At 50.5% G+C, this 27,482-nt stretch overlaps 1 protein-coding gene across 1 annotated transcript; it reads left to right on the top strand.

Moving 5' to 3' along the window:
- Window positions 1-9: 9 nt before the first annotated feature.
- Window positions 10-27,042, top strand: bcap31 (B cell receptor associated protein 31). Its single transcript, XM_084446289.1, has 8 exons — window positions 10-123; window positions 2,033-2,125; window positions 7,119-7,219; window positions 7,913-8,057; window positions 16,427-16,562; window positions 21,337-21,469; window positions 21,688-21,788; window positions 26,389-27,042. The coding sequence occupies exons 2-8, from the start codon at window positions 2,034-2,036 to the stop codon at window positions 26,425-26,427; spliced, it is 747 nt and encodes a 248-aa protein (XP_084302415.1). The 5' UTR covers window positions 10-123; window position 2,033; the 3' UTR covers window positions 26,428-27,042.
- The last annotated feature ends 440 nt before the right edge of the window (window positions 27,043-27,482 follow it).

The raw sequence follows: 27,482 nt of genomic DNA, 5'->3' as shown, positions 1-27,482 counted from the left end.
GTCCACCGTACAGGAAGAGGCAGAAATACCAGCTAAGTTTTGACAGCTTGTTTGATTGCTAGTGCACTGGCTTGAAGCAGACTACCGGGACGTGGAGAAAGTATAGGGTCTTATTCTAGTTAGGTGAGTATTGCTACTCGGGATTTCATGTAAATGTGTGCGTAACACTGCATGCTAGTAACTTTGTGACGTCAGAAGCTAGCTAGCTAGCTAGCACAGATGGGTCAATGTGCGGCCCTGCTAGCTCGGCCTGGTGATTCAGGCATTTCATGGATACTTGTTCCTCTTTTTTGTGTGTTTTTTTGCATAAAAATGCTTGCTAGCTAGTTAATAGGGTTGGACTTCAAATGATCTGGTTATTGGCATGATATGTATCCTGATACTGTGTACGTGAAGCCATGCAGACCATAGTCAACAGCTGCTAAAGTTAGTTGCAAAAAGCTGCTAAGCTCACTAGACAACCTCGAACATAGTGGCTCTTCAACGGCTCAGTCTCACGGACATTGACCAAGTAGTTATTCATTGGACAAGCATGTACACGTCATTATGATCAATCTTTTTTTTCTTAAAAAAAAATAAAATCCACTAAGAAGCAGTCAGAAGCTGATCAGCTGATCTGATCCCACCAGACGACATGAGATGGAGCTGTTGGTCCACAGACCACATGTGGGTCGAGGAGGATGGGATGTCTGGAGCTTTTCCCAGTGGTTACATCACTATCGCGAGATTAGGGGCTGGGAGGGCCCAGTCTCGCATGCACACCCTTACACTTTCTCCTAAAGATACTTACAGCAGTCAGACCTGTCATTGCGGAGGTTAATATGCGAGGGTCCGTCGATAAGATTCAAGATCTGTTTATGTATTAGCGATGTGTAGTTCACACATACTAGGGTTCAGGCATATGCTGTTGCATTGAATGAATTACTGAGTAAATAACTTATTTGTGCTTTGAACTGGTGATGCAAGACACATTTCTGCACAAGCACACAACAGAATCTAATCTCATCTCTCAACCAGTCAAACTGAAGGCCAGTACATAGATTACACATCAGTGATGAGCCGTTTGTTATGAGGATAATTCATGTAATTTGTGGGCATTGTGAAGTCGCTTTCATGCTCTATACATAAAGCCAAGTATGACTGTGAATGTGAATATTAGTTAAAATAGATGATTTGTGACTTTTCTGTGACATTTAGTGACTGACGGGGACAGTCAGGGAACACTGGGAGGTTTGATTGTGCTTACAGAAGTCCTGGTATGTTATTAGCTGACTAAGCAGAAGTCCTGGTATGTTATTAGCGGACTAAGCAGAAGTCCTGGTATGTTATTAGCGGACTAAGCAGAAGTCCTGGTATGTTATTAGCGGACTAAGTAGAAGTCCTGTTATGTTATTAGCTGACTAAGCAGAAGTCCTGGTGTGTTATTAGCGGACTAAGTAGAAGTCCTGTTATGTTATTAGCTGACTAAGCAGAAGTCCTGGTATGTTATTAGCTGACTAAGCAGAAGTCCTGGTGTGTTATTAGCTGACTAAGCAGAAGTCCTGGTATGTTATTAGCTGACTAAGCAGAAGTCCTGGTGTGTTATTAGCTGACTAAGCAGAAGTCCTGGTGTGTTATTAGCGGACTAAGTAGAAGTCCTGTTATGTTATTAGCTGACTAAGCAGAAGTCCTGGTATGTTATTAGCTGACTAAGCAGAAGTCCTGGTATGTTATTAGCTGACTAAGCAGAAGTCCTGGTATGTTATTAGCTGACTAAGCAGAAGTCCTGGTATGTTATTAGCTGACTAAGCAGAAGTCCTGGTATGTTATTAGCTGACTAAGCAGAAGTCCTGGTGTGTTGTTAGCTGACTAAGCAGAAGTCCTGGTATGTTATTAGCTGACTAAGCAGAAGTCCTGGTATGTTGTTAGCTGACTAAGCAGAAGTCCTGGTATGTTATTAGCTGACTAAGCAGAAGTCCTGGTATGTTATTAGCTAGCTAAGTAGTGAGCAGACCAGTGATGTCTTCGTTCTCTTGTCCCCTCTCTGCTCCAGGATGAGTCTCCAGTGGACGGCGGTGGCCACCTTCCTCTATGCGGAGGTCTTCTTCATCCTGCTGCTCTGTCTCCCCTTCATCTCCCCCAAGAGGTGAGTTTAGGCCGGGCCTGACCTTTGACCCTGCTACCCCCCCTGGTCCGGTCCCCAGCTTGGTCTCTCTCCTGCCATGCCCTGGTATCCCCCCTTCCCTGGTCTCTCCCCTGCCCTGGTCTGACTCCTGGCCTGGTCACTCCCCTCATCTCTCTCTCCTGTTATGGTCTCTCTCTCCCAGCATTGTCTCTCCTGGCCCGGTCTCTCTCCTACCCTAGTCTGGCTCCGGGTGTAGTCTGTCCCCTGGTCTCTCTCTCTCCTGACATGGTCTCTCCCCTGGTCTCTCTCTCCTACCCTAGTCTGGCTCCGGGTGAAGTCTCTCCCCTGGTCTCTCTCTCCTGGCATCGTCTCTCTCCCGGTGTGGTCTCTCCCCTGGTCTCTCTCCTGACATGGTCTCTCCCCTGGTCTCTCTCTCCCCTGGTCTCTCTCTCCGCTGGTCTCTCTCTCTCCTGGCATGGTCTCTCCCCTGGTCTCTCTCTCCCCTGGTCTCTCTCTCCGCTGGTCTCTCTCTCTCCTGGCATGGTCTCTCCCCTGGTCTCTCTCTCCTGACATGGTCTCTCCCCTGGTCTCTCTCTCCTGGCATCGTCTCTCTCCCGGTGTGGTCTCTCCCCTGGTCTCTCTCCTGACATGGTCTCTCCCCTGGTCTCTCTCTCCCCTGGTCTCTCTCTCCGCTGGTCTCTCTCTCTCCTGACATGGTCTCTCCCCTGGTCTCTCTCTCCCCTGGTCTCTCTCTCCGCTGGTCTCTCTCTCTCCTGGCATGGTCTCTCCCCTGGTCTCTCTCTCCTGACATGGTCTCTCCCCTGGTCTCTCTCTCCTGACATGGTCTCTCCCCTGGTCTCTCTCTCTCCTGACATGGTCTCTCCCCTGGTCTCTCTCTCTCCTGACATGGTCTCTCCCCTGGTCTCTCTCTCCTGACATGGTCTCTCCCCTGGTCTCTCTCTCTCCTGACATGGTCTCTCCCCTGGTCTCTCTCTCCTGACATGGTCTCTCCCCTGGTCTCTCTCTCTCCTGACATGGTCTCTCCCCTGGTCTCTCTCTCTACTGGCATGGTCTCTCCCCTGGTCTCTCTCTCCTGACATGGTCTCTCCCCTGGTCTCTCTCTCCTGGCATGGTCTCTCCCCTGGTCTCTCTCTCCTGACATGGTCTCTCCCCTGGTCTCTCTCTCCTGGCATGGTCTCTCCCCTGGTCTCTCCCCTGGTCTCTCTCTCTCCTGACATGGTCTCTCCCCCTGGTCTCTCTCCTGGCATGGTCTCTCCCCCTGGTCTCTCTCTCTCCTGGCATGGTCTCTCCCCTGGTCTCTCTCTCTCCTGGCATGGTCTCTCCCCCTGGTCTCTCTCTCCTGACATGGTCTCTCCCCTGGTCTCTCTCTCCTGGCATGGTCTCTCCCCTGGTCTCTCCCCTGGTCTCTCTCTCTCCTGACATGGTCTCTCCCCCTGGTCTCTCTCTCCTGGCGTGGTCTCTCCCCCTGGTCTCTCCCCCTGGTCTCTCTCTCCTGGCATGGTCTCTCCCCTGGTCTCTCCCCTGGTCTCTCTCTCTCCTGTCATGGTCTCTCCCTGGGCGTGGTCTCTCTCTCCTGTCCCTGTCTGGCTCCTGGCCTGGCCAGATTTGACCTGCTCTCTAGTTCTTCCTGCCAAACTATTAGTGGGGGAACACATGTTCCACTATTAGATACCACGCGACTCCCTGACTACCAGGACAAGAATCTCGAGGCAACCCTACCCTCTCACTCCCATCCCATTCCCTGGGCCGTCTCCACGGAGACTGGTCTACCCTTCCCATAGTGCACCACTCTGGTCAAGACAAATGTCCTTGGTTGGTTAAAAAGGTTCGGTTTCCTGACCACTCACTGACCCCTCCCCAACGCCGTCCCTGGAGACCAGGAATCACAAATAGCAAACAAACATATTTAGCCAATCGCATGTGATGCTGACAAAGCTCCTCTGACCCTTATCTAAGTAGGGTTACAAAATAATCATTGACCCAGGAAGAGTGTAGGATTCCGTTAGATTAGTCACCCCGTCACTTGCTGATATGTATTGTTATATAAGTGAAATATTGTGAGGATTATCAGAGTTATGGGTCAGCTTCAGATCATCATCAGATAAGAGCCGCCCTTTATCTTTGCTACTTAAATCTTTATTTAATCATATCTGCTTTCATTCTCTCTACCTCTCTTCTTTTTTTCTCTCTCCCTCTCTCTCCATCTCTCTCCATTCCTCACATGGTACTGAGTGTCTCTCACTCTGGGGGAGAGGGGTTGGGGGTGAGGAGCAGGGGGAGAGGGAAAGGTGTTGGGGGAGAGGGGTTGGGCCTGGAGGCGGGGTACTGTAGATGTAGATGGGATGGGACTACGTCCAAGGGCTGTAACCCCCTAGCTCAACCCCCTAGCTCAACCCCCTATCTCAACCCCCTAGCCCAACCCCCTAGCCCAACCCCCTAGCTCACCCCCCCTAGCTCAACCCCCTAGCTCAGCCCCCTAGCTCAGCCCCCTAGCTCACCCCCCTAGCTCACCCCCCTAGCTCAACCCCCTAGCCCAACCCCCTAGCTCACCCCCCCTAGCTCAACCCCCTAGCTCAACCCCCTAGCTCAGCCCCCTAGCTCACCCCCCTAGCTCAACCCCCTAGCTCAACCCCCTAGCTCAACCCCCTAGCCCAACCCCCTAGCTCAGGGGTGGCCAACCAGTCAGAGACTAAGAGCCACAAAAATTACTGTGGTACCACCCAGAGCCACACCATATATACCAGCGTTTCTCAACCTTTTTTTCAGTCACCGCACCCTTCATAAGTACTTAAAATCCCAAGGCACCCCAGTCTAAAATAATAAGAAAAACATTATTGTCCATTAAATATACATTTAAAGTTAATTTATTTAAAATTAATACATACAAGATATTTTCTGACATAATATATTTTGGACTGGGCTGGGTTAGGCTGGACTGGGCTGGGTTAGGCTGGGCTGGACTGGGTTAGGCTGGACTGGGCTGGGTTAGGCTGGGCTGGACTGGGTTAGGCTGGACTGGGCTGGGTTAGGCTGGGCTGGACTGGGTTAGGCTGGACTGGGCTGGGTTGGGCTGGACTGGGCTCGAGATGAGGCTTTGAAATGTCCCAATGATGTCTGGCATATCAGACAGAATGGCTTACCATTACGTTCTATGAAGAAAAAATTACTCTCCCCACTCGGGTAAAAAATGTCCTGTGTTCGTCTTCATATTTTCTTTTAGCTGCGCATTTCTTTCCAGCCATTCTTTGGTTGTGTACAGTAGCCTAGGCTACGTTAGCTTTTGTCGTAAAAGAGAATGACCCACGCAAAGCAAATTATTTTGTTTACAATAGGTGCGTTTACATGACAAATATTTTTCCATCTGGTTGATTTCAAGCTGATTTCATCTTGATTGTATACATGGGATACAAAGTAAACTGGTTGGATGTTTACATGCGACAACGAGACAAATGTTTCGAACGCGCACGCAGCCGTGAGTGATTGCGTTACGATGGTTACAAACAGCTGATTACGGAACTGTCGAGCGTGCCTTGATTAGTCAAGTCTTGAACATGCGCAAAATGAACGCAGAACGCAGCATCAATCCGTTTCAAGGTAGTATACATGACGGACCAAACGGTTTCGAAAAGGTTTAAACTACCTCCTTGAAAAGCGATTGGGATTTCAATCGGGTTGGGGCATTTCAGTCGGATTGAGGTGTTTATATGACATATTTTCAATCGGTTTGGCCTTCCAAACCTATTTGAAACCGATTCAAACTGTCCATGTAAACGCACCTAATCATTTTGTTACCAAGGTGATTTGCTACCTATATGATTGGTTTGAAGTGGTTCTCACGCGACTTCCTCACTAGCGAAACGAATCATGATTTTATGACAAATCTGCAATAAACTAAAATGGGCGGGAAGAAATGCACAGCGAAACTAGAGAGAGAGAAACGTTTTTATGGAATGAATGAATTTAATTTTTAATGAAAGGATGGAAGAGCCGCAAGCCAACTTTTTTTGGGAATGGATGGAGGAGCCGCACATTGACGGGCAAAGAGCCGCATGCGGCTCGCGAGCCGCGGGTTGGCCACCCCTGCCCTAGCTCAACCCCCTAGCCCAACCCCCTAGCTCACCCCCCCTAGCTCAACCCCCTAGCTCAACCCCCTAGCTCAACCCCCTAGCTCAGCCCCCTAGCTCAACCCCCTAGCTCAACCCCCTAGCTCAACCCCCTAGCTCAGCCCCCTAGCTCAACCCCCTAGCCCAACCCCCTAGCTCACCCCCCTAGCTCACCCCCCTAGCTCACCCCCCTAGCTCAACCCCCTAGCTCAACCCCCTAGCTCAGCCCCCTAGCTCAACCCCCTAGCCCAACCCCCTAGCTCACCCCCCTAGCTCACCCCCCTAGCTCAACCCCCTAGCTCAACCCCCTAGCTCAGCCCCCTAGCTCACCCCCCTAGCTCAACCCCCTAGCTCAACCCCCTAGCTCAGCCCCCTAGCTCACCCCCCCTAGCTCAACCCCCTAGCTCAACCCCCTAGCTCAACCCCCTAGCCCAACCCCCTAGCTCACCCCCCTAGCTCACCCCCCTAGCTCAACCCCCTAGCTCACCCCCCCTAGCTCAACCCCCTAGCTCAACCCCCTAGCCCAACCCCCTAGCTCACCCCCCCTAGCTCAACCCCCTAGCTCAACCCCCTAGCCCAACCCCCTAGCCCAACCCCCTAGCCCAACCCCCTAGCTCAGCCCCCTAGCTCACCCCCCTAGCTCACCCCCCTAGCTCAACCCCCTAGCTCAGCCCCCTAGCTCAACCCCCTAGCTCAACCCCCTAGCTCACCCCCCTAGCCCAACCCCCTAGCTCACCCCCCTAGCTCACCCCCCTAGCCCAACCCCCTAGCTCACCCCCCTAGCCCAACCCCCTAGCCCAACCCCCTAGCCCAACCCCCTAGCCCAACCCCCTAGCCCAACCCCCTAGCTCACCCCCCTAGCTCAACCCCCTCTCTCTGGTGTTTTCCAGATGGAGCAAGATCTTCAAGTCTCGCCTGGTGCAGGCCATCGCTACCTACGGCAACACCTCCTTCATGGTGGCCTTGGCCATCCTCGTCTTCCTCCTGATCGGTGAGCCTGTGAATCACTTCCAGAGATTAGAGCTGTGTTGGGAATCGCTCCCTCGTTCCCTCACTCCCTATTCCCTATATAGGGTTTGCCGTGTAGTGAACTACCTAGGGAACGGAGAAAATGTAGGGTACATGCGCTGTTCCCTGGACATCAAGGTGAATTGTGGGTAATAAATAGTGGACTCTGGCTGCGTTCCGAATCGCATACTTCTACTTCTTACTACCAGTACGTACTACAGCTGCCCTTAGAAAGTACGTACTTTGCAAGCAGTAGGTATCTAATTGGGACATACTACCTTGTCATACCTTGCCACATCCGTCGCTGTCCATAACACGACATTCGTCTACAGCTGTCACGACTCGCACATGTGACGCACATTTCCGCTGCGCACAGGATTGTGGGTCAGAAAAAACAGAAAAGCCTGCTGGCTTGCATACTGCAAAATAAGACTGGATGAAGTAGGACATCCTGGTATTTTTGCCATACTGCATGTGGCATACTATGTATTGGGACATACTACATCCTGTTTTGGATACTATATAGTAGGGTAGTATGCGATTCGGAACGCAGCCTCTGTCTCTCTGCCTTCTGGATGAAGGTTCGTGTCTCTCTGCCTTCTGGATGACGGTTCGTATCCCTCTGTCTCTCTGCCTTCTGGTTGACGGTTCGTATCCCTGTGTCTCCGGTGTGTAGACGCCTTCCGGGAGGTCAGGAAGTACAGCGTGACGGAGAAGGTGGACCTGACCAACAACCCGGTGGCCATCGAGCACATCCACATGAAGCTGTTCAGAGCCCAGAGGAACGAGTACATCGCCGGCTTCGCCCTGCTGCTCTGCCTGTAGGTGTCCCTCCTCCCCCCTAACTCACCTCCCTCCCTCCCTCCCTCCCTCCCTCCCTCCTACCTCACCCTGCTGCTCTGTCTGTAGGTGTCCCTCCTCCCCCCTAACTCACCTACCTACCTACCTACAGTACCTACCTACAGTACCTACCTACCTGCAGTACCTACCTACCTACCTACCCTCCCTCCCTCCCTCCCTCCCTCCCTCCTACCTCACCCTGCTGCTCTGCCTGTAGGTGTCCCTCCTCCCCCCTGAACTCACCTACCTACCTACCTACAGTACCTACCTACAGTACCTACCTACCTACCTACAGTACCTACCTACCTACAGTACCTACCTACCTACTTACCTACAGTACCTACCTACAGTACCTACCTACCTACCTGCAGTACCTACCTACCTACCTGCAGTACCTACCTACAGTACCTACCTACCTGCAGTACCTACCTACCTACCTACAGTACCTACCTACCTACCTACCTACCTACCTACCTACAGTACCTACCTACCTACCTACAGTACCTACCTACCTACAGTACCTACCTACAGTACCTACCTAACTACCTACCTACCTACAGTACCTACCTAACTACCTACCTACAGTACCTACCTACAGTACCTACCTCTTCCTCCCTCCCTCTCTCCCCTGCCTTCTCTCTCTAGCCCTCCTCTCTCTCTCTCTCTCTCTCTCTCTCTCTCTCTCTCTCTCTCTCTCTCTCTCTCTCCTCCCTCCCTCCTGCCGCCCCCTTCCTCAACAACTTGCCCATCAGAGCACACCTCCCCTGTTGGGTGGGCTGGTTCTGTTCTGGAGAACAGCTGATCCTGGAACCCCAGCTTGCTCCCGTTCCTGCCCCGTTGCCTCCGGCCCCCCCGCCTCAACCTCCAGTCCCCCCGGCCCCCGCCTCAACCTCCAGCCCCCCCGGCCCCCGCCTCAACCTCCAGCCCCCCCGGCCCCCGTCAACCTCCAGCCCCCCCGGCCCCCGTCAACCTCCAGCCCCCCCGGCCCCCGTCTCAACCTCCAGCCCCCCCGGCCCCCGTCTCAACCTCCAGCCCCCCCGGCCCCCGTCTCAACCTCCAGCCCCCCCGGCCCCCGTCTCAACCTCCAGCCCCCCCGGCCCCCACCTCAACCTCCGGCCCCCGCCTCAACCTCCAGCTCCCCCGACCCCCGCCTCAACCTCCAGCTCCCCCGGCCCCCGCCTCAACCTCCAGCCCCCCCGGCCCCCGCCTCAACCTCCAGCCCCCCCGGCCCCCGCCTCAACCTCCATCCCCCCCGGCCCCGTCTCAACCTCCAGCCCCCCCGACCCCCTCCTCAACCTCCAGCCCCCCCGGCCCCCTCCTCAACCTCCAGCCCCCCCGGCCCCCGCTTCAACCTCCAGCCACCCCGACCCCCGCCTCAACCTCCAGCCCCCCCGGCCCCTGTCTCAACCTCCACCCCCCCCGGCCTCTGCCTCTAACCCCCAGGAGGCACACCCCTGCCTCTGGTGAATGTCCGCACCAGTGAAAGTCACCTTTAAACAAATGAATGCACCATTACCTTTTCAGTTGAAAATTCCTAAACTCTTAGTAGACTTATTTACTGAATTACCAGACCAGTAGGCACAAGACTGACCTCGTACTGTGAATGGCCTTGTGAAACTTCAACACTTATCTTGGGCAGTCAGTCAGTCATCATGTAGCCTGTGTTTAGGCTGGTGAAAGAATGCCTGGGTTGGGGGGGGGGAGGGTTGTGGGGGCGGGGGGGAGAGACAGCTCGACATTTTCCATTCACAAGTCCCCTGCGAGGTGGAAAGCCAGGGCGAACCTAATTGGCTGAATGCGGTCTGGGGGTGAACTTGATTGGCTGAGCACGGTCTGGGGGGCGGAGTCAAGTCGCGGATGCGGTCTATACGTCTGGGTGGCGATGGCGGCGTGTCTGCATGTCTTGGCCATACAGGGAGGTGCTGGGATTCCTCTGAATGGGCTCTATTATTAGAGCCTGGACTTCACTACTACTACAGCTGTGTGTGGTGTTACCCAATCAGTCAGAGCAAATCCTTTATTTAACCAGATAGGCGTTATTGAGATTAAACCAGATATAACCAGATAGACATTATTGAGATTAAACCAGATATAACCAGATAGGCATCATTGAGATTAAACCAGATATAACCAGATAGGCGTTATTGAGATTAAACCAGATATAACCAGATAGGCATTATTGAGATTAAAATCTCTTTTTCAAGAGTGATCTGGCCAAGAAGGCAGCAGAAACAAAGTTACAGCAATAAAAGAAACATAACAGACAATACAGAGAGACATACTTTCACAGCAAGAATCATTTGTAGGGGAAGTTATCAAACACGGTTTCACTGACCAGGAGAGCTGGTTTCATAGTCTTTTAAAATGGATTTAAATTCACCCAGTGTTATCAATCCTGGTAATTTCACTACACTGCTGGGCTGGGGGGAGGGGTTGGGGGTGAGGGGGAGGGGGGTTGGGGGAGAGGGAGAGGTGTTGGGGGTTGTTAGTGCGGAAGGAGAAACAGTGCTAAAACGCAGCGTGTTGACAGAGATAGTTTTCGTGTAAACGTTTAGTGTAAACGTAGCCTACGCAAGGTAGGGGGCCCTCCCTCCTCTCTGGGGCTTGGGCTAGGCTAAGGAGGGGCCGTGATTGGACAAGGTCTGGGGCGGTGCTTGGGCTAGGCTAAGGAGGGGCCGTGATTGGACAAGATCTGGGGCGGTGCTTGGGCTAGGCTAAGGAGGGGGCCGTGATTGGACAAGGTCTGGGGCGGGGGCTTGGGCTAGGCTAAGGAGGGGACGTGATTGGACAAGATCTGGGGTGGGGCCTCCTGGACCAACCTACTGCAGCTATGCAGGGGTTAAGCGAGGTTGCCAGGTTTGGGAATGTTTGGCCCGGTAGTGTTCAGGACAGGTGGGGGGCGGAGCTGCCAGAGGCACCATGTGTTCAGCAACTGGTGGTGGGTGTTAAATATAGACTCCGGCAAAATGGATGCCATACTGCAGAACGACAGCCCACTGCTGAGGCCCGGGTCACGCTGTCTGGTGGTTGGTGTTCAGTAGGTAGTGTTCAGTCATGTTAGGTGGATTACGTCAGCGTGGTTGGTGTTGAGTAGGTAGTGTTCAGTCATGTTAGGTGGATAAAGTCAGCGTGGTTGGTGTTCAGTAGGTAGTGTTCAGTCATGTTGGGTGGATTAAGTCAGCGTGGTTGGTGTTGAGTAGGTAGTGTTCAGTCATGTTAGGTGGATTAAGTCAGCGTGGTTGGGTAGTGTTCAGTCATGTTAGGTGGATTAAGTCAGTGTGGTTGGTGTTCAGTAGGTAGTGTTCAGTCATGTCAGGTGGATTAAGTCAGTGTGGTTGGTGTTTAGTAGGTAGTGTTCAGTCATGTTGGGTGGATTAAGTCAGCGTGGTTGGTGTTCAGTAGGTAGTGTTCAGTCATGTTAGGTGGATTACGTCAGCGTGGTTGGTGTTGAGTAGGTAGTGTTCAGTCATGTTAGGTGGATTAAGTCAGTGTGGTTGGTGTTCAGTAGGTAGTGTTCAGTCATGTTAGTGGGGTTAAGTCAGCGTGGTTGGTGTTGAGTAGGTAGCGTTCAGTCATGTTAGGTGGATTAAGTCAGTGTGGTTGGTGTTGAGTAGGTAGTGTTCAGTCATGTTAGGTGGATTAAGTCAGCGTGGTTGGTGTTTAGTATTTAGTGTTCAGTCATGTTAGGTGGATTAAGTCAGCGTGGTTGGTGTTGAGTAGGTAGTGTTCAGTCATGTTAGGTGGATTAAGTCAGCGTGGTTGGTGTTGAGTAGGTAGTGTTCAGTCATGTTAGGTGGATTAAGTCAGTGTGGTTGGTGTTTAGTAGTTAGTGTTCAGTCATGTTAGGTGGATTAAGTCAGCGTGGTTGGTGTTGAGTAGGTAGTGTTCAGTCATGTTAGGTGGATTAAGTCAGCGTGGTTGGTGTTGAGTAGGTAGTGTTCAGTCATGTTAGGTGGATTAAGTCAGCGTGGTTGGTGTTCAGTAGGTAGTGTTCAGTCATGTTAGGTGGGTTAAGTCAGCGTGGTTGGTGTTCAGTAGGTAGTGTTCAGTCATGTTAGGTGGATTAAGTCAGCGTGGTTGGTGTTGAGTAGGTAGTGTTCAGTCATGTTAGGTGGATTAAGTCAGCGTGGTTGGTGTTCAGTAGGTAGTGTTCAGTCATGTTAGGTGGATTAAGTCAGCGTGGTTGGTGTTGAGTAGGTAGTGTTCAGTCATGTTAGGTGGATTAAGTCAGTGTGGTTGGTGTTGAGTAGGTAGTGTTCAGTCATGTTAGGTGGATTAAGTCAGTGTGGTTGGTGTTGAGTAGGTAGTGTTCAGTCATGTTAGGTGGATTAAGTCAGCGTGGTTGGTGTTTAGTAGGTAGTGTTCAGTCATGTTAGGTGGGTTACGTCAGCGTGGTTGGTGTTGAGTAGGTAGTGTTCAGTCATGTTAGGTGGATTAAGTCAGCGTGGTTGGTGTTGAGTAGGTAGTGTTCAGTCATGTTAGGTGGATTATGTCAGCGTGGTGGGTGTTAAGTAGGTAGTGTTCAGTCATGTTAGGTGGATTATGTCAGCGTGGTTGGTGTTTAGTAGGTAGTGTTAAGTCATGTTAGGTGGGTTAAGTCAGTGTGGTTGGTGTTCAGTAGGTGGCAGGTTGACTGCTATAGTACATTTTAGATTAAGATTTTAGATTTATTTATTTGCACCTCGGTATAACAGAGAACAACAATAACAACAAAGTAAAGAGATTGTGCAGGTGAACATCTAGAAAGGGCTTTTAAAATCCATGTCACGTCTAAATCATTGGTACATAATCAGTAAAATAAATGACTGAAAATAAAACTGCACAAAAAAATTAAATAAAGTAAAACAGAAAAAGAAAAAGCCGTTAACCCTTTCGATACGACCACGTCACCGGCAACATTTTAAAAATATCTAACAAATAGTTAATAATATTAAAAAAAAAATCTAACAAATCTAAAAAATTCCTCACTCCAACACTTGCTGAAAGCTGAGAAACTGTGCTTTCTAGTATTATAGGGAAAATCCAATTCATATTTGAAATGTCACTGTACTTTCAGGGTTAAAAGGTGTAGGCTGTAGCAGTATGCTTAGTCTGCATCTCACTAAGTCAGCCCTAGTAGGTCTCTGTTATTGAACTAGTAGAACCTAGAACCTAGAATGTATTAGAACTATATCATTTACTGGGCTTTGCGTTGATTTATCAGCAGCCACCTAAATCAAATCAAACTTTATTTGTATAGCGCATTTCATACACCGAAGCAACACAATGCGCTTTACAGAGAGCAATGGGGGGGGGAGGGCATTGGTCCCATCCCTACATATTCCAGAAGGAAGAGAAAAAATAAAAAATAAAAAAATCACCCGGGGGCCAGAAAAGTGAGCTGGAAAATTCGAGACGATCAGGCAAGATCCTGGGAAATGTTTGTCTATTGGCTAAGAACATCTACAGAGCAGTAAACACCTACTGCCTGATGTAAGTCCAGAGGAAGGGGGCACAAGCACGCCAGTCAGTCCGTCAGTCTGTCCCTCCGGAGGGTAACTCGAGGACGGGGGGGGGACACGCATCTTGTGAATGTGTCAGAGTGTCATCCGCCAGCCCCTTTACGCCTGGAGTGTGGTGAGCTAAACCCTGGAGCATGCCGCCGTGAGGAACGCCAGAACGAGAAGAAGCCCCGCCCCCCAGTACTGTACATCATGTGACGAGCGAGATCCTCTTTCCCCTCAGACGACTCGGTGAAGACGAGTAGACCACGCCTCTTTCCTGACCACGAGTAGACCTGACCACGCCTCTTTCCAGGAGCGGCCTCGGTGTGCCATAAGCGGTGGTTGCTCAATACCGTGCTCCGGAAGTAAGCAGAGCACGCCTGGCCCTGTACCCCTGAAGAAGCAGCGTACCCCTGGCCCTGTACCCCTGAAGAAGCAGGGTACGCCTGGCCCTGTACCCCTGAAGAAGCAGGGTACGCCAGGCCCTGTACCCCTGAAGAAGCAGGGTACGCCTGGCCCTGTACCCCTGAAGAAGCAGGGTACCCCTGGCCCTGTACCTCTGAAGAAGCAGGGTACGTCTGGCCCTGTACCCCTGAAGAAGCAGCGTACCCCTGGCCCTGTACCCCTGAAGAAGCAGGGTACGCCTGGCCCTGTACCCCTGAAGAAGCAGGGTACGTCTGGCCCTGTACCCCTGAAGAAGCGGGGTACGCCTGGCCCTGTACCCCTGAAGAAGCAGGGTACGCCTGGCCCTGAACCCCTGAAGAAGCAGGGTACGTCTGGCCCTGTACCCCTGAAGAAGCAGGGTACGCCTGGCCCTGTACCCCTGAAGAAGCAGGGTACCCCTGGCCCTGTACCCCTGAAGAAGCAGGGTACGTCTGGCCCTGTACCCCTGAAGAAGCAGGGTACGCCTGGCCCTGTACCCCTGAAGAAGCAGGGCACGTCTGGCCCTGAACCCCTGAAGAAGCAGGGTACGTCTGGCCCTGTACCCCTGAAGAAGCGGGGTACGCCTGGCCCTGTACCCCTGAAGAAGCAGGGTACGCCTGGCCCTGTACCTCTGAAGAAGCAGGGTACGCCTGGCCCTGTACCCCTGAAGTTCAAGTCCAAATGTCCCTGTCTGTCCTGCCAGAGTAGCTCAACTAACCGCTGGTCCAAGTCAGTCTTGTTGATCTGTAAACGTATAGTAATAATAATAATAATAATAAATGTTATTTGTAACGCACTTTTCATTTAAAAAAAATCTGAGTGCTACAGGTTTAAAAGCATAGATAACAAAACACAACTGAACAGAAATAACTCAAATTTTTTTTAAAAGGCAGGTTTTTAGGTGTGCTTTAATATAGTGTCACATGCTCGTCAGACCCAGTAGTGCACATACCGGATAATAGATATGAACGCATCGTTGTTTTCCGGAGACAGAAGGTCTCTGAGATTCAAATGTTGTTCGTCTCCCACGGTCATTGCTATCTTAAGGACTGTCTGTATCACACCGTATGAATAAAGGGCTGGCCTTGATTACCTGTTTATTTCCCCTCTACCCCAGGGCTGGGTATTGTTTACTTGTTTATTTCCCCTCTACCCGAGGGCTGGGTATTGTTTACTTGTTTATTTCCCCTTTGCCCGAGGGCTGGGTATTGTTTACTTGTTTATTTCCCCTCTACCCGAGGGCTGGGTATTGTTTACTTGTTTATTTCCCCTCTACCCGAGGGCTGGGTATTGTTTACTTGTTTATTTCCCCTCTACCCGAGGGCTGGGTATTGTTTACTTGTTTATTTCCCCTCTACCCGAGGGCTGGGTATTGTTTACTTGTTTATTTCCCCTCTACCCGAGGGCTGGGTATTGTTTACTTGTTTATTTCCCCTCTACCCGAGGGCTGGGTATTGTTTACTTGTTTATTTCCCCTCTACCCGAGCGCTGGGTATTGTTTACTTGTTTATTTCCCGTCTACCCGAGGGCTGGGTATTGTTTCACGATGCATCTTGCGATACATTACGATACTCTACATAATTTACTGAACATTTAAAAATACAGCTGAAAATCCTCTGCTCCCTGTAAGTGGCCCAGAGGGCAAAGGTCATGTAAGGATATTTTAAATCCATTTAAAACATGAATTATATATATATATGTCTTGATTTATATATATTTTACTTGTGCATTAAAAAAAAAAAAAGTTTCGACACTGTACCACGGAAAATCGATATTGATACAGTATCGTGAGAAAAAAATATTGCAATGCATTACTGTATTGATTTTATTGCCCTCCTCTACCCCTCTAACCTTTCTGCTTGGGTCATCGTCCTTGGTAACGGTCCGTTCTAGGAGTTCCTAGAAGTGCCCTGCCCGGTTCAGACTGTAATAGTACACCTGATCTGCTCGTAGTGATGGCCCCTGATATTAGATGGGAGCCAGGATGAATTTAACCTTTCAGGGCGGCTCGTTAATCATTGAGCCGCCCTCCAAGACCAGGAACAACATGTTGCAACAGCGCGTGAACCACAGGCTTCAGGATGATCTCCGTTGGGTCTGGGCCTACTGTACCTGGGCTGCGTTTCCCAAAAGCTTCTTTCGTTAAGAGACTCTTGGGCCATTCATTTAGAGCGTTCTGATTGGTCAACTGGTCTGGGCAAGCTCTCTGATTGGTCAACTGAATGGGCTAAAGAGCCTCTTAACAAAAGAAGCTTTTGGGAAACCTGACCCTGGACTGTTCTCATCTGTTCTCGTCTGGCTTGGTCTTGTTCATCATCTCTATATAGTAGCTATCAAGTGGCTTCTTAACGGAGTGTGTCTCTCTCTTTCTCTTTCTTTCTCTCTCTCTTTCTCTCTCTTTCTCTCTTTCTCTCTCTCTTTCTCTTTCTCCCTCTCTCCTCCAGGCTCCTGAGGCGTCTGGCCACGCTGCTCTCCCAGCAGGCCACACTCATGGCGTCCAACGAGGCGTTCAAGAAGCAGGCCGAGAGCGCCAGCGACGCCGCCAGGAAGTACATGGAGGAGAACGACAAGCTGCAGCAGGTACCTGGCTGTGGGAGTTGTAGTTCTGGGAGAGCTACTAGTTGTGATAGTTGTAGTTCTTGGAGCACCTTGTAGTTATGGCAGATCGGCCACCCAGCGTTCGTCATTTTAGGACTGAGTTTCAAGCATCCTGCTGTACTGCTGGCAGCCACAGGGGGGCGACACTGTCCTTGTGAAGTAGGAGAGGGTTAACCAGCGTAGAAGGACATGCTGGTTGGTCAGAGTGTCTGGGAGAGGCGTGGCTAGTCTGTCACTAGGAAGTTCCAATGTTCACACTTACACTAGGGATAAGATTAGCTGTGTAGTAGTTGGGGCTTTGAATGTCAGCGATGAGGAGTTTTATATAAGAAGCCGTATCGCTCATAAGGCACCTTGAAATGTCATGTGAGACGGACTACTGGCTCGGAAGCTGGCTCGTGCAGCAGAAAGTGTGTGTATGCGTGTGTGTGTGTGCGTGCGCGTGTGTGTAGTGCACCTCCAGGGAGATGGGGTGATGATTCAAACATGAATTGGTGGCGTTGAACCCTGGCCTAGGAAGGTCGGGCGCCTAGGAAGGTTGTTAGCGCGCACGTCCACGGGGCCAGCACGGCCACATGGCGTCGTCCTTCATGTTGTCCGGCTAATGGCGTAGCTACAGAAGCTACCAGGCCTCCACCTCTGCTGCTGTAAACACACGGGTACACCGGCAGGGAGAGACGTGGACTCAGTCGGAAGGAAAAGCCTAGTTAATTATTTATTAGTTTAATTAGCTTTCTCTCCTCAAGGCTGGGCATTACTGCTTTGTTCTTTTATCACTTGCTTCTCCCTCCTTTCTTTCTTTCTTTCTTTCTTTCTTTCTTTCTTTCTTTCTTTCTTTCTTTCTTTCTTTCTCTCTCTTTCTCTCTTTCTCTCTTCCCTCTGCTTGCCTGCACCTAGACTGGCCTGCAACAGGCTCACCCATTAATAGGCTATAGGAATGCTGGCTACAGCTAGCATGCTAACAGGCTCACCCATTGATAAGCTATAGGAATGCTGGCTACAGCTAGCATGCTAACAGGCTCACCCATTGATAAGCTATAGGAATGCTGGCTACAGCTAGCATGCTAACAGGCTCACCCATTGATAAGCTATAGGAATCCTGGCTACAGCTAGCATGCTAACAGGCTCACCCATTGATAAGCTATAGGAATGCTGGCTACGGCTAGCATGCTAACAGGCTCACCCATTCATAAGCTATAGGAATGCTGGCTACAGTTAGCATGCTAACAGGCTCACCCATTCATAAGCTATAGGAATGCTGGCTACAGCTAGCATGCTAACAGGCTCACCCATTGATAAGCTATAGGAATGCTGGCTACAGCTAGCATGCTAACAGGCTCACCCATTGATAAGCTATAGGAATGCTGGCTACAGCTAGCATGCTAACAGGCTCACCCATTGATAAGCTATAGGAATGTGAGTCAGGCGTGGCCCCTGGTCCTATAATCCTCTGCTATGTCACTGTGCAGCTGAGTAATGGCCATCCATCTGACTATTGATCGTGTGTGTGCGTGTGCGTGTGTGTGTGTGTGTAGCAGTAGCCTATTTGCTCTGCAGTTGTGGTTAGGTGGGATAGCGGATAGTGACCCCCCTGTCCAAAAACAGGACTACCCATAAACCTGCGATGTGATTGGACAGGAAGCTCTTCTTGAATAGGCTACTTCGTTTGGTGCTGTGTGTCCATGTTTTATTCGTAGTGACTGGCGAGACTTGGCTGCTCGATTTGGCATTTGTGTGACCAGATACCAGTGGACTCTAGACCGGACACCTGCCTGTCTGTCTGTGTCTGTCTGCCTGCCTGTCGGTCTGTCTGCCTGTCTGCCTGCGTGTCTTCCTGTCTGTCTCTGTCTGTCTTCCTTTCTGCCTGTCTGCCTGCCTGTCTGCCTGTCTGTCTCTCTCTGTGTCTGTCTGTCTGTCTCGTCTTGATGAAAACACTTGTGTGACCTTGATCAGTGGAATGGAGTCTGTGTACAGCAGATATGGACGGAAGTCCTTGGCTGTGTTCCTGTTGATGTGTTGGGTCCAGCAGTACTGTGTGTGCTATCTATCTATCTATATCCACCAGCTCTCACCCCCACACCCTCTCACCCCCTCACCCTCTCACCCACACCCCCACCCCCTCACCCACACCCCCTCACCCACACCCTCTCACCCACACCCTCTCACCCACACCCTCTCACCCACACCCCCACCCTCACCCTCTCACCCACACCCTCTCACCCACACCCCCACACCCTCTCACCCACACCCTCTCACCCACACCCTCTCACCCACACCCCCTCACCCTCACCCTCTCACCCACACCCCCTCACCCACACCCTCTCACCCACACCCCCTCACCCACACCCCCTCACCCTGACCCCCTCACCCACACCCCCTCTCACCCGCTCCCCCTCACCCTCTCACCCGCTCACCCACACCCTCTCACCCACACCCTCTCACCCACACCCTCTCACCCGCTCCCCCTCACCCACACCCTCTCACCCCCTCACCCACACCCTCTCACCCACACCCTCTCACCCACACCCTGTCACCACCTCACCTTCTCACCTTATATAGAACCATTTTTAGAGTGTACAGTAGCTCAATGCACAGTATTGATTTTGCCTGTTTGGACTCTGCTGTCTTCCTCAAACTATTAGGATCAAACACTAGTGTTTTACATAACAGCTGAACAAGGCAAAGAGTAGAGTAGATCTGGGGCGGCTGTAGCTCAGTTGGTAGAGCGGGTCGTTCAATGATCGAAGGGTCAGCGGTTCGAATCCCAGCTCCGACTGTCCACATGTCGAAGTGTCCTTGAGCAAGACACCTAACCCCAAATTGCTCCCAATGAGCAGGTTAGCACCTTGCATGGCAGCTACCGCCATTGGTGTGTGAATGTGTGTGTGAATGGGTGAATGAGAGGCCATTGTAAAGCGCTTTGAGTGCCGCTAAGGTGGAAAAGCGCTATATAAGTGCAGTCCATTTACCATTTACCATTTAGAGTAGATACAGGAAGACTGCTCTCTGCTCCGCAAAGCAAAGAACATGGTAAGAACATGGTATAGTAAGATGGGGTTGGGGTTCTGCTGGTATTGGGGGGGTCTCTGCCTGGGAGACGGGGTTCTGCTGGTATTGGGGGTTCTTCTTCTGTGGTTTCGTTCCAGCTCCCTCCCAAGGCTGAGCTGATGACCGTAGGAGACTGTCTGGACTTCAGGGGGCTTTCAGCATAGGACTGGACTTTTTGGGGATTCCCAACAGATGAGCGTATGAGCGTGTGTGTGTGTGTGTGCGTGTGTGTGTGTGTGCGTGCGTGCGTGCGTGCGCGTGCGTGTGTGTGATGGCGTTTTCTGGGATTTTGGGGTTAGGGATTAAAGTTTATGTTTAGGGTAGCTTTATATTTTATGGTAAAGTTTTAGGGGGCCACACAAGGATATAAAAACAAGTGTGTGTGTGTGTGTTCTGCAGGTCAGGAGTTACTGTACTATCTTAGCTCCTCTATAAGCCCACCCTGGTTAGCAGCAGATGGCCACCTGCTTACAGGAGCTGATAAGCTGCAGTGATCTGTTCTAGCATGTTCCTCTGTAGTGATCTGTTCTAGCATGTTCCTCTGTAGTGACCTGTTCTAGCATGTTCCTCTGCAGTGACCTGTTCTAGCATGTTCCTCTGTAGTGATCTGTTCTAGCATGTTCCTCTGTAGTGATCTGTTCTAGCATGTTCCTCTGTAGTGACCTGTTCTAGCATGTTCCTCTGTAGGGACCTGTTCTAGCATGTTCCTCTGTAGGGACCTGTTCTAGCATGTTGCTCTGTAGTGACCTGTTCTAGCATGTTCCTCTGTAGTGACCTGTTCTAGCATGTTCCTCTGTAGGGACCTGTTCTAGCATGTTCCTCTGTAGGGACCTGTTCTAGCATGTTGCTCTGTAGTGACCTGTTCTAGCATGTTCCTCTGTAGTGACCTGTTCTAGCATGTTCCTCCACCTCAGGACTGGTACCATCTTACTATAGATCTCTGTTTAGCTACAATATCACAGCACAAAGCTGACCAGGCTGATCAAGGGTCAGTGCTATTAATTGCATATAATTGACAGTCACCATATATGGAGGAGACGCTATGGAGGGGACACAGACACCTGTGTCCATAGACTGAGACTCGAATAGGTGTGTGTGGGGTAGGGAGAGAGAGAGAGAGAGAGAGAGAGAGAGGGAGAGAGGGAGGGAGAGGGAGAGAGAGAGGGAGAGAGGGAGAGAGAGAGAGAGAGAGAGAGAGAGAGAGAGAGAGAGAGAGAGAGAGAGAGAGAGAGAGACTGTTTTCATTGGAGGACCTTGCCTCCTGCCGTGATCTCTGGTGCGCCCACTCCTCATAGGGAGTGAGTATATGGAGGAGCAACACACACAGAAGAGGCATGCTCCCCCTAGCACCTCCTTCACCTCCTGCTCCCCCTAGCACCCCCTGCTCCCCCTAGCACCCCTAGCACCTCCTTCACCCCCTGCTCCCCCTAGCACCCCCTGCCCCCCCTAGCACCCCCTGCTCCCCCTAGCACCTCCTTCACCTCCTGCTCCCCCTAGCACTCCCTGCTCCCCCTAGCACCTCCTTCACCCCCTAGCACCCCCTGCTCCCCCTAGCACCTCCTTCACATGCCCAGTCTGCAGCCGGAGCTGTGGATCCAGGATCGGACTGTTCAAACACAAGCAGACTCACAAATAAGAGAAGATGGTCATCATCGAATCGATGGACAACTATAAGCAAGTGTGTGTGTGTGTGTCTGTGTGTGTGTAGAAGCTGCGTGATGCGGGGCAGGAGGTGCCGGAGGTGGGGAAGAAGGGGTCAGGGGTCGGCGTGGAGGAGGAGAACAAGACTCTGAAGACGGAGGTCAAGGCTTTGAAAGAGGAGCTGGAGGCCACCAGGAAAGGTGACTACTGACGTGTGTGTGTGTGTGTGTGTGTGTGTGTGTGTGTGTGTGTGTGTGTGTGTGTGTGTGTGTGTGTGTGTGTGTGTGTGTGAGAATTACTGTTGGATCACCAGCTGCTTCAGTTGACATGTAGGTGAAAGATGGTGTGTAATCCCTGTGTCATCGTGTGTGTGTGTGTGTGTGTGTGTGTGTGTGTGTGTGTGTGTGTGTGTGTGTAGTCCTGCAGAAGTCTGACAGTGATGTGAAGGCCATGAAGAAGCAGGCTGAGAACCTGACTGTGGAGTACGACCGCCTGCTGGAGGAGCACTCTAGACTGCAGGTCAGTACTGGACACACACACACACACTCTCTCAAACATGCGCGCACACACACACAATCACACACAGGCGCAGTCACACACTCTCAAACATTCGCACACATACACATACACATACACACACACACACACACACGCAGCCACACACTCTCAAACATGCGCTCACACACTCTCAAACATTCGCACACGTACACACACACACACGGTCACACAGTCACACACACACACACACACACACACACAGTACGCTGACTGGTGAGAGGAAATCCCCCCAGCAGCCTCTCCCACACGGAGGGTTTTTCCTCTCTGAGTCAACCCCGCCTGGCCCAGCTGCCTCAGCTGCTCTTCCATGAGCAGTTAAAACACGCCTGACATGGCCCGTCTCCGGAGTTGGGCCAAAACACGCCAGACCTGCCTCTAAAACACGCCAGACCTGCCTCTAAAACACGCCAGACCTGCCTCTAAAACACGCCAGACCTGTCTCTAAAACACGCCAGACCTGCCTCTAAAACACGCCAGACCTGCCTCTAAAACACGCCAGACCTGCCTCCAAAACACACCAGACCTGCCTCTAAAACACGCCAGACCTGGGCTGCGTTCCGAATCGCCTACTACCCTACTATATAGTATGCCAAAACAGAATGTAGTATGTCCCAATACATAGTATGCCACATGCAGTATGGCAAAAGTACCAGGATGACCTACTACATCCGGTCGTATTTTGCAGTATGCACGCCAGCAGGCTTTTCTGGCTATTCTGACCCACAATCCTTTGCGCAGCGGTAATGTGCGTCACATGCGCGAGTTGACAGCTGTAGACGAATGTCGCGTTATGGACAGCGACGGATGTGGGCTAATTTCAAGGCGCAATGTTATGACAAGGTAGTATGTCCCAATTGGATGCCTACTGCTTGCAAAGTACGTACTTTCTAAGGGCAGCTGTAGTAGGTACTGGTAGTAAGAAGTAGAAGTATGCGATTCGGAACGCAGCCTTGCCTCTAAAACACGCCAGACCTGCCTCTAAAACACGCCAGACCTGCCTCTAAAACACGCCAGACCTGCCTCTAAAACACGCCAGACCTATCTCTAAAACACGCCAGACCTGCCTCTAAAACACGCCAGACCTGCCTCTAAAACACGCCAGACCTGCCTCTAAAACACGCCAGACCTGCCTCCAAATCACGCCAGACCTTCCTCCAAAACAAAGATTTTTCAAAGATGAACATTTTAGTTAACTGAAATAAAAATCAAATCTCGGCTTTACAAAAAAACAATAACTAACTTAAACTGTATTTTGTGTTTACAAAACTATCTAAAATAAATTAAAATTATAGAGAAAATGTCTTAGTTACTCTTTCATTTCATACATAAGCCTAGTATTTTGGGTGGATATGTCTAATCTGTCCTCCAATTTTTTTCCCCTGCGCAGAAGTAATCTGACGTGCGCCAGATGGTTTGTTTCACACGACGAGTGAAACATGAGCTTGCGATATCAGGATAGTCTCATCCTAGCGCTAACTAAAACGAATAAAAACTAAACTAGCAAACCTGCTTTAAAAACGAATGAAAACTAAACTGAAATTGAAAACAAGCTACGATATAAAAAAAAAACTTAACTATAACTAGCAAAACTATTATAACCTTACTGTACAGCACCACAATGGATTGAATTCAAATAAAACATTCAATGTGTGCTTTAAATGCAGACTTTCAGCTGTAATTTGATGGTATTTACATCCAAATCAGGTGAACGGTGTAGGAATTACAACTAATTCTATATGTCGTAACCTCCTTTTTAAGGGACCAAAAGTAATTGGACAATTGGCTACTCAGCTGTTCCATCCAAGTGTGTGTTACTCCCTTGTTATTTCATTTACAAGGAGCAGATACAAGGTCTAGAGTTCATTTCAAGTGTGGCACTTGCATTTGGAACCATGGCATCACAGGACTTGCAATACCATGTGTGGCCACTAGGCCAACCAGCCCAGAGCTGTCCAGGGGGCTTGTTCAGCCCCCACTCCTCCGCCCCCCCCCCCCCCCCCCCCCCACCATATCCCCCTCTGCCCTTTAGCACAGGGTGAATCCGTCAAGTTGACGTGAATGTATGATGTGAATGTATGGCGTTTGCTGGCAATATCAGATCCGCACAACATCATAAATCTGACACGTAAAAGAGGTATTGCATTTCCCTCACTCCTCACACCTCTGCCCGGGTTCCTAGAACGGCACACGTGTGCCTATATATGTGTGAAGTACTTCCTGTTTCTGTTTTTGAATTTGGTAGTCAAAGGTAATGGCAACAGATATTTTGGTCTAGTGCATGTGTTGTGTACGTGTCATCCCCTCCCTGGCCACGTGCCGTGTACGTGTCACTCCCTCCCTGCCCACGCGTTGTGTACGTGTCATCCCCTCCGTGCCCACATGTGCACACGTGTTGTGTACGTGTCATCCCCTCCGTGCCCACATGTACATGAGTGTGTTGCATCTTGGGCGGTTGGTGGAGCTCTCTCTCCGGTGAACTTCGTGCACCTGCTCTGTTTATGTCCTCCCTACCTGCCTGTTAGCTGTTATGCTAACCTGACTTCTCAGATAATATTCTGGCAAGATCTACTGACTTGCTATGCTAATTACAGTAGCTAGCCTCCCATGCTACAGTGCCTTGCTATGTTAGCCTGCCTATGCTACCCCTATGTGCTAGCTTTCTGAATAGCCTGCCTTATTCTACAGTAGCTTTACGTGCTAGCTTGTCATGCTATCCCGCCCTGCTCGCCAACTGTGACATGCTGCTCAGAGGCCTAGCATGGTGTGGAGCATACTTATACATTAAAACATGGAATCATTATATCACAGAGCATGTTAAACACACATGGGGACTGGCGTCTGTCCAGACCTTTTGTAAGTGTGTAGCCCAGAATACACGCAGGCTCAAGTGACAGTGGCGACGGAGTGGGGAGCGGAGGTCTTCTAGCAGCTCGTCTCATTCGATCACATGAGGTTGTTGACGGCAGCCAGGCTAGCGCAGGGTTTGTAGACGCAGTAATGTATGAACCCGGACCAGCGTGGTAATGTAGGAACCCGGACCAGCGTGGTAATGTAGGAACCCGGACCAGCGTGGTAATGTAGGAACCCGGACCAGCGTGGTAATGTAGGAACCCGGACCAGCGTGGTAATGTAGGAACCCGGACCAGCGTGGTAATGTATGAACCCGGACCACCGTGGTAATGTAGGAACCCGGACCACCGTGGTAATGTAGGAACCCGGACCACCGTGGTAATGTAGGAACCCGGACCAGCGTGGTAATGTAGGAACCCGGACCAGCGTGGTTATGTAGGAACCCGGACCAGCGTGGTAATGTAGGAACCCGGACCAGCGTGGTAATGTAGGAACCCGGACCAGCGTGGTAATGTAGGAACCCGGACCAGCGTGGTAATGTAGGAACCCGGACCAGCGTGGTAATGTAGGAACCCGGACCAGCGTGGTAATGTAGGAACCCGGACCAGCGTGGTAATGTAGGAACCCGGACCAGCGTGGTAATGTAGGAACCCGGACCAGCGTGGTAATGTAGGAACCCGGACCAGCGTGGTAATGTAGGAACCCGGACCAGCGTGGTAATGTAGGAACCCGGACCAGCGTGGTAATGTACGACCCGGACCAGCGTGGTAATGTAGGAACCCGGACCAGCGTGGTAATGTAGGAACCCGGCCCAGCGTGGTTATGTAGGAACCCGGCCCAGCGTGGTAATGTAGGAACCCGGCCCAGCGTGGTAATGTAGGAACCCGGCCCACCGTGGTAATGTAGGAACCCGGACCAGCGTGGTAATGTAGGAACCCGGACCAGCGCGCCACTGAGGACTGACTGTACGTGGTTTGGGCTAAGGACTGGTTCAACACCCCGGCAAACTGAGCTGATAGAAAATATAGTCAAATATAAGGAAGGCTGAGGCTGCCACCTATAATGATGATAACTTTATTTATATAGCACCTTTCATACAAACAAAAATTCATCTTAAAGTGCTTCACAACAGGGAAATTACATGCACAGAGTGCTTCACATAAAAATAGACAGAAAAGGAACAGAAAGCAGGGAAAATAAGATGGAAGATAAAACAATAACAAGAAGATAAAGATAAGAAATCAAGTAAAATACCGTTTTAAAAAGCTTGAATCATAGGATGCACAACAGAACCACTGAAAGCCACGCCTAATCCCAAATCCCCCTCTCTATGGTGTCATGGAGGTGAAAGGTCAGGGTTCACCCGCCTCAACGACTAAGCCAGATCGCCTGGGGTCAACGGCCCGTAGCTCAGCTCATCTGAATCTGGTCCAAGTGGACCCAGCGACCTGGAGATGTAGCAGCCACAGCGTCACCCTCACATCCACACTCTCAACACAACATTTCTTTCTTAGACTGATCTTTTTTTTCCAGATAGCCTAATTTATCCCAGATAGGCGGCAGATATGATTTGTCTGTCCCACTGCCAATAGTGTTTTAACCTTCTGAAGGCCGACAGATTTCTTTCTTAGGCTCATTTTTTCCAGATGGAAAAAACTATTCCCCGATTAGCATTCCCATTTATGGTTCTCTCTCTGTCCGTCTATCCCAGGCTAGCACCGATGCTGAGCAGGACAAGAAGTCCAACTGATGAAGAACGCAGCCGGGTCAATCGTCCTCGCCGTCGCCACCACCCTTTTCATCAACGTCCTCCGCTGCCTGGCCTGCGATGTCACTTCCTAGCAGGCAGTTTCACTTCCTGGTCTGTGATGTCACGGGGCTCTGATTGGTCCAGGCTCTGATGGGGGAGGTTCTAGTTTTACACTTCCCCACAGGGACTGCTGTGGAGAACCATACTTCAACGTCTTTATCTGTGAAACCGTTTTGTTTTTTTTGGCGGGGGGGCGGGCGTACTTCATGTTTTGACCATCTGACAGGATCGCACAGTGCACATTGAAAGTCCCCTTCCAGCCCATTTTAGTGTGGAGGTCAGAAGGTTATTGTAATGTTAAATGGTGAGATTTGAAGATGCGTACATGGACTGTGGGTTGGAGTGAAGAGGTGTCTTGGTGGTCACTTGTGGTTACGTGATTTATATCTCCATTCCCTTTTCCTTTCTTTCATTTATTCATTCCTCTTTTCTTTTGTTTTGATTGTTAAAATGCCTTATGTTATAATGTGTGCGTTTGTTGTTTAATTCCACGGTTGGTATGGTAACTGACTGACTGCAGCATGTGATTGTTGCTTTGTTCTATATGGCTGTAAACATTCCTGGTTTTAATGTGTGAGGGGAGCAGTCTCAAAAACCCATTACGTTCACCGTAATGACTACCAAAATGTTTCTTTCTCAGTCCAGGATAAGGTTTATTAAGCTGTGTCCATGGAAACTGTCATTAAATGTTTTGTGAGTCTTTTGTTGTTGCTTGGTTTGAATGTTATAGAATATTTGATCGGTGATATTATTTCCATACTATTATTCCAGAATATTTCATAATGGTAATATTATTTCCATACTATTATTCGGTTTTTCTTGTGTGTGAGTGACCACATGTTGTAGTGTCTCTTGAGCCAATCGGCTGTCAGTGTTGGAATGGCTCAGCTCCAGTTTGGACTGGTTAGCGGGTCCTGAGACATCAGAATCTGATATTGGATATTCAGTAGATAACCTTCCCAAATGACTCCCCTCCCATTGGCCTCATTCTGATT

This window comes from Borostomias antarcticus, assembly GCF_949987555.1.
Source record: "Borostomias antarcticus genome assembly, chromosome: 11".
Taxonomy (NCBI): domain Eukaryota; kingdom Metazoa; phylum Chordata; class Actinopteri; order Stomiiformes; family Stomiidae; genus Borostomias; species Borostomias antarcticus.
The sequence above is the reverse complement of the archived record's forward strand: the minus strand, read 5'-3'. Positions and strand labels throughout refer to the sequence as shown.

Bases quoted from the DNA above. Each gene is read 5' to 3' on its own strand.
- bcap31 (XM_084446289.1), top strand. From the start codon at position 2,034: ATGAGTCTCCAGTGGACGGCGGTGGCCACCTTCCTCTATGCGGAGGTC. The intron at 7,220-7,912 runs GTGAGCCTGTGA...TCCGGTGTGTAG, and splicing joins CCTCGTCTTCCTCCTGATCG to ACGCCTTCCGGGAGGTCAGG. The intron at 21,789-26,388 runs GTCAGTACTGGA...CGTCTATCCCAG, and splicing joins AGGAGCACTCTAGACTGCAG to GCTAGCACCGATGCTGAGCA.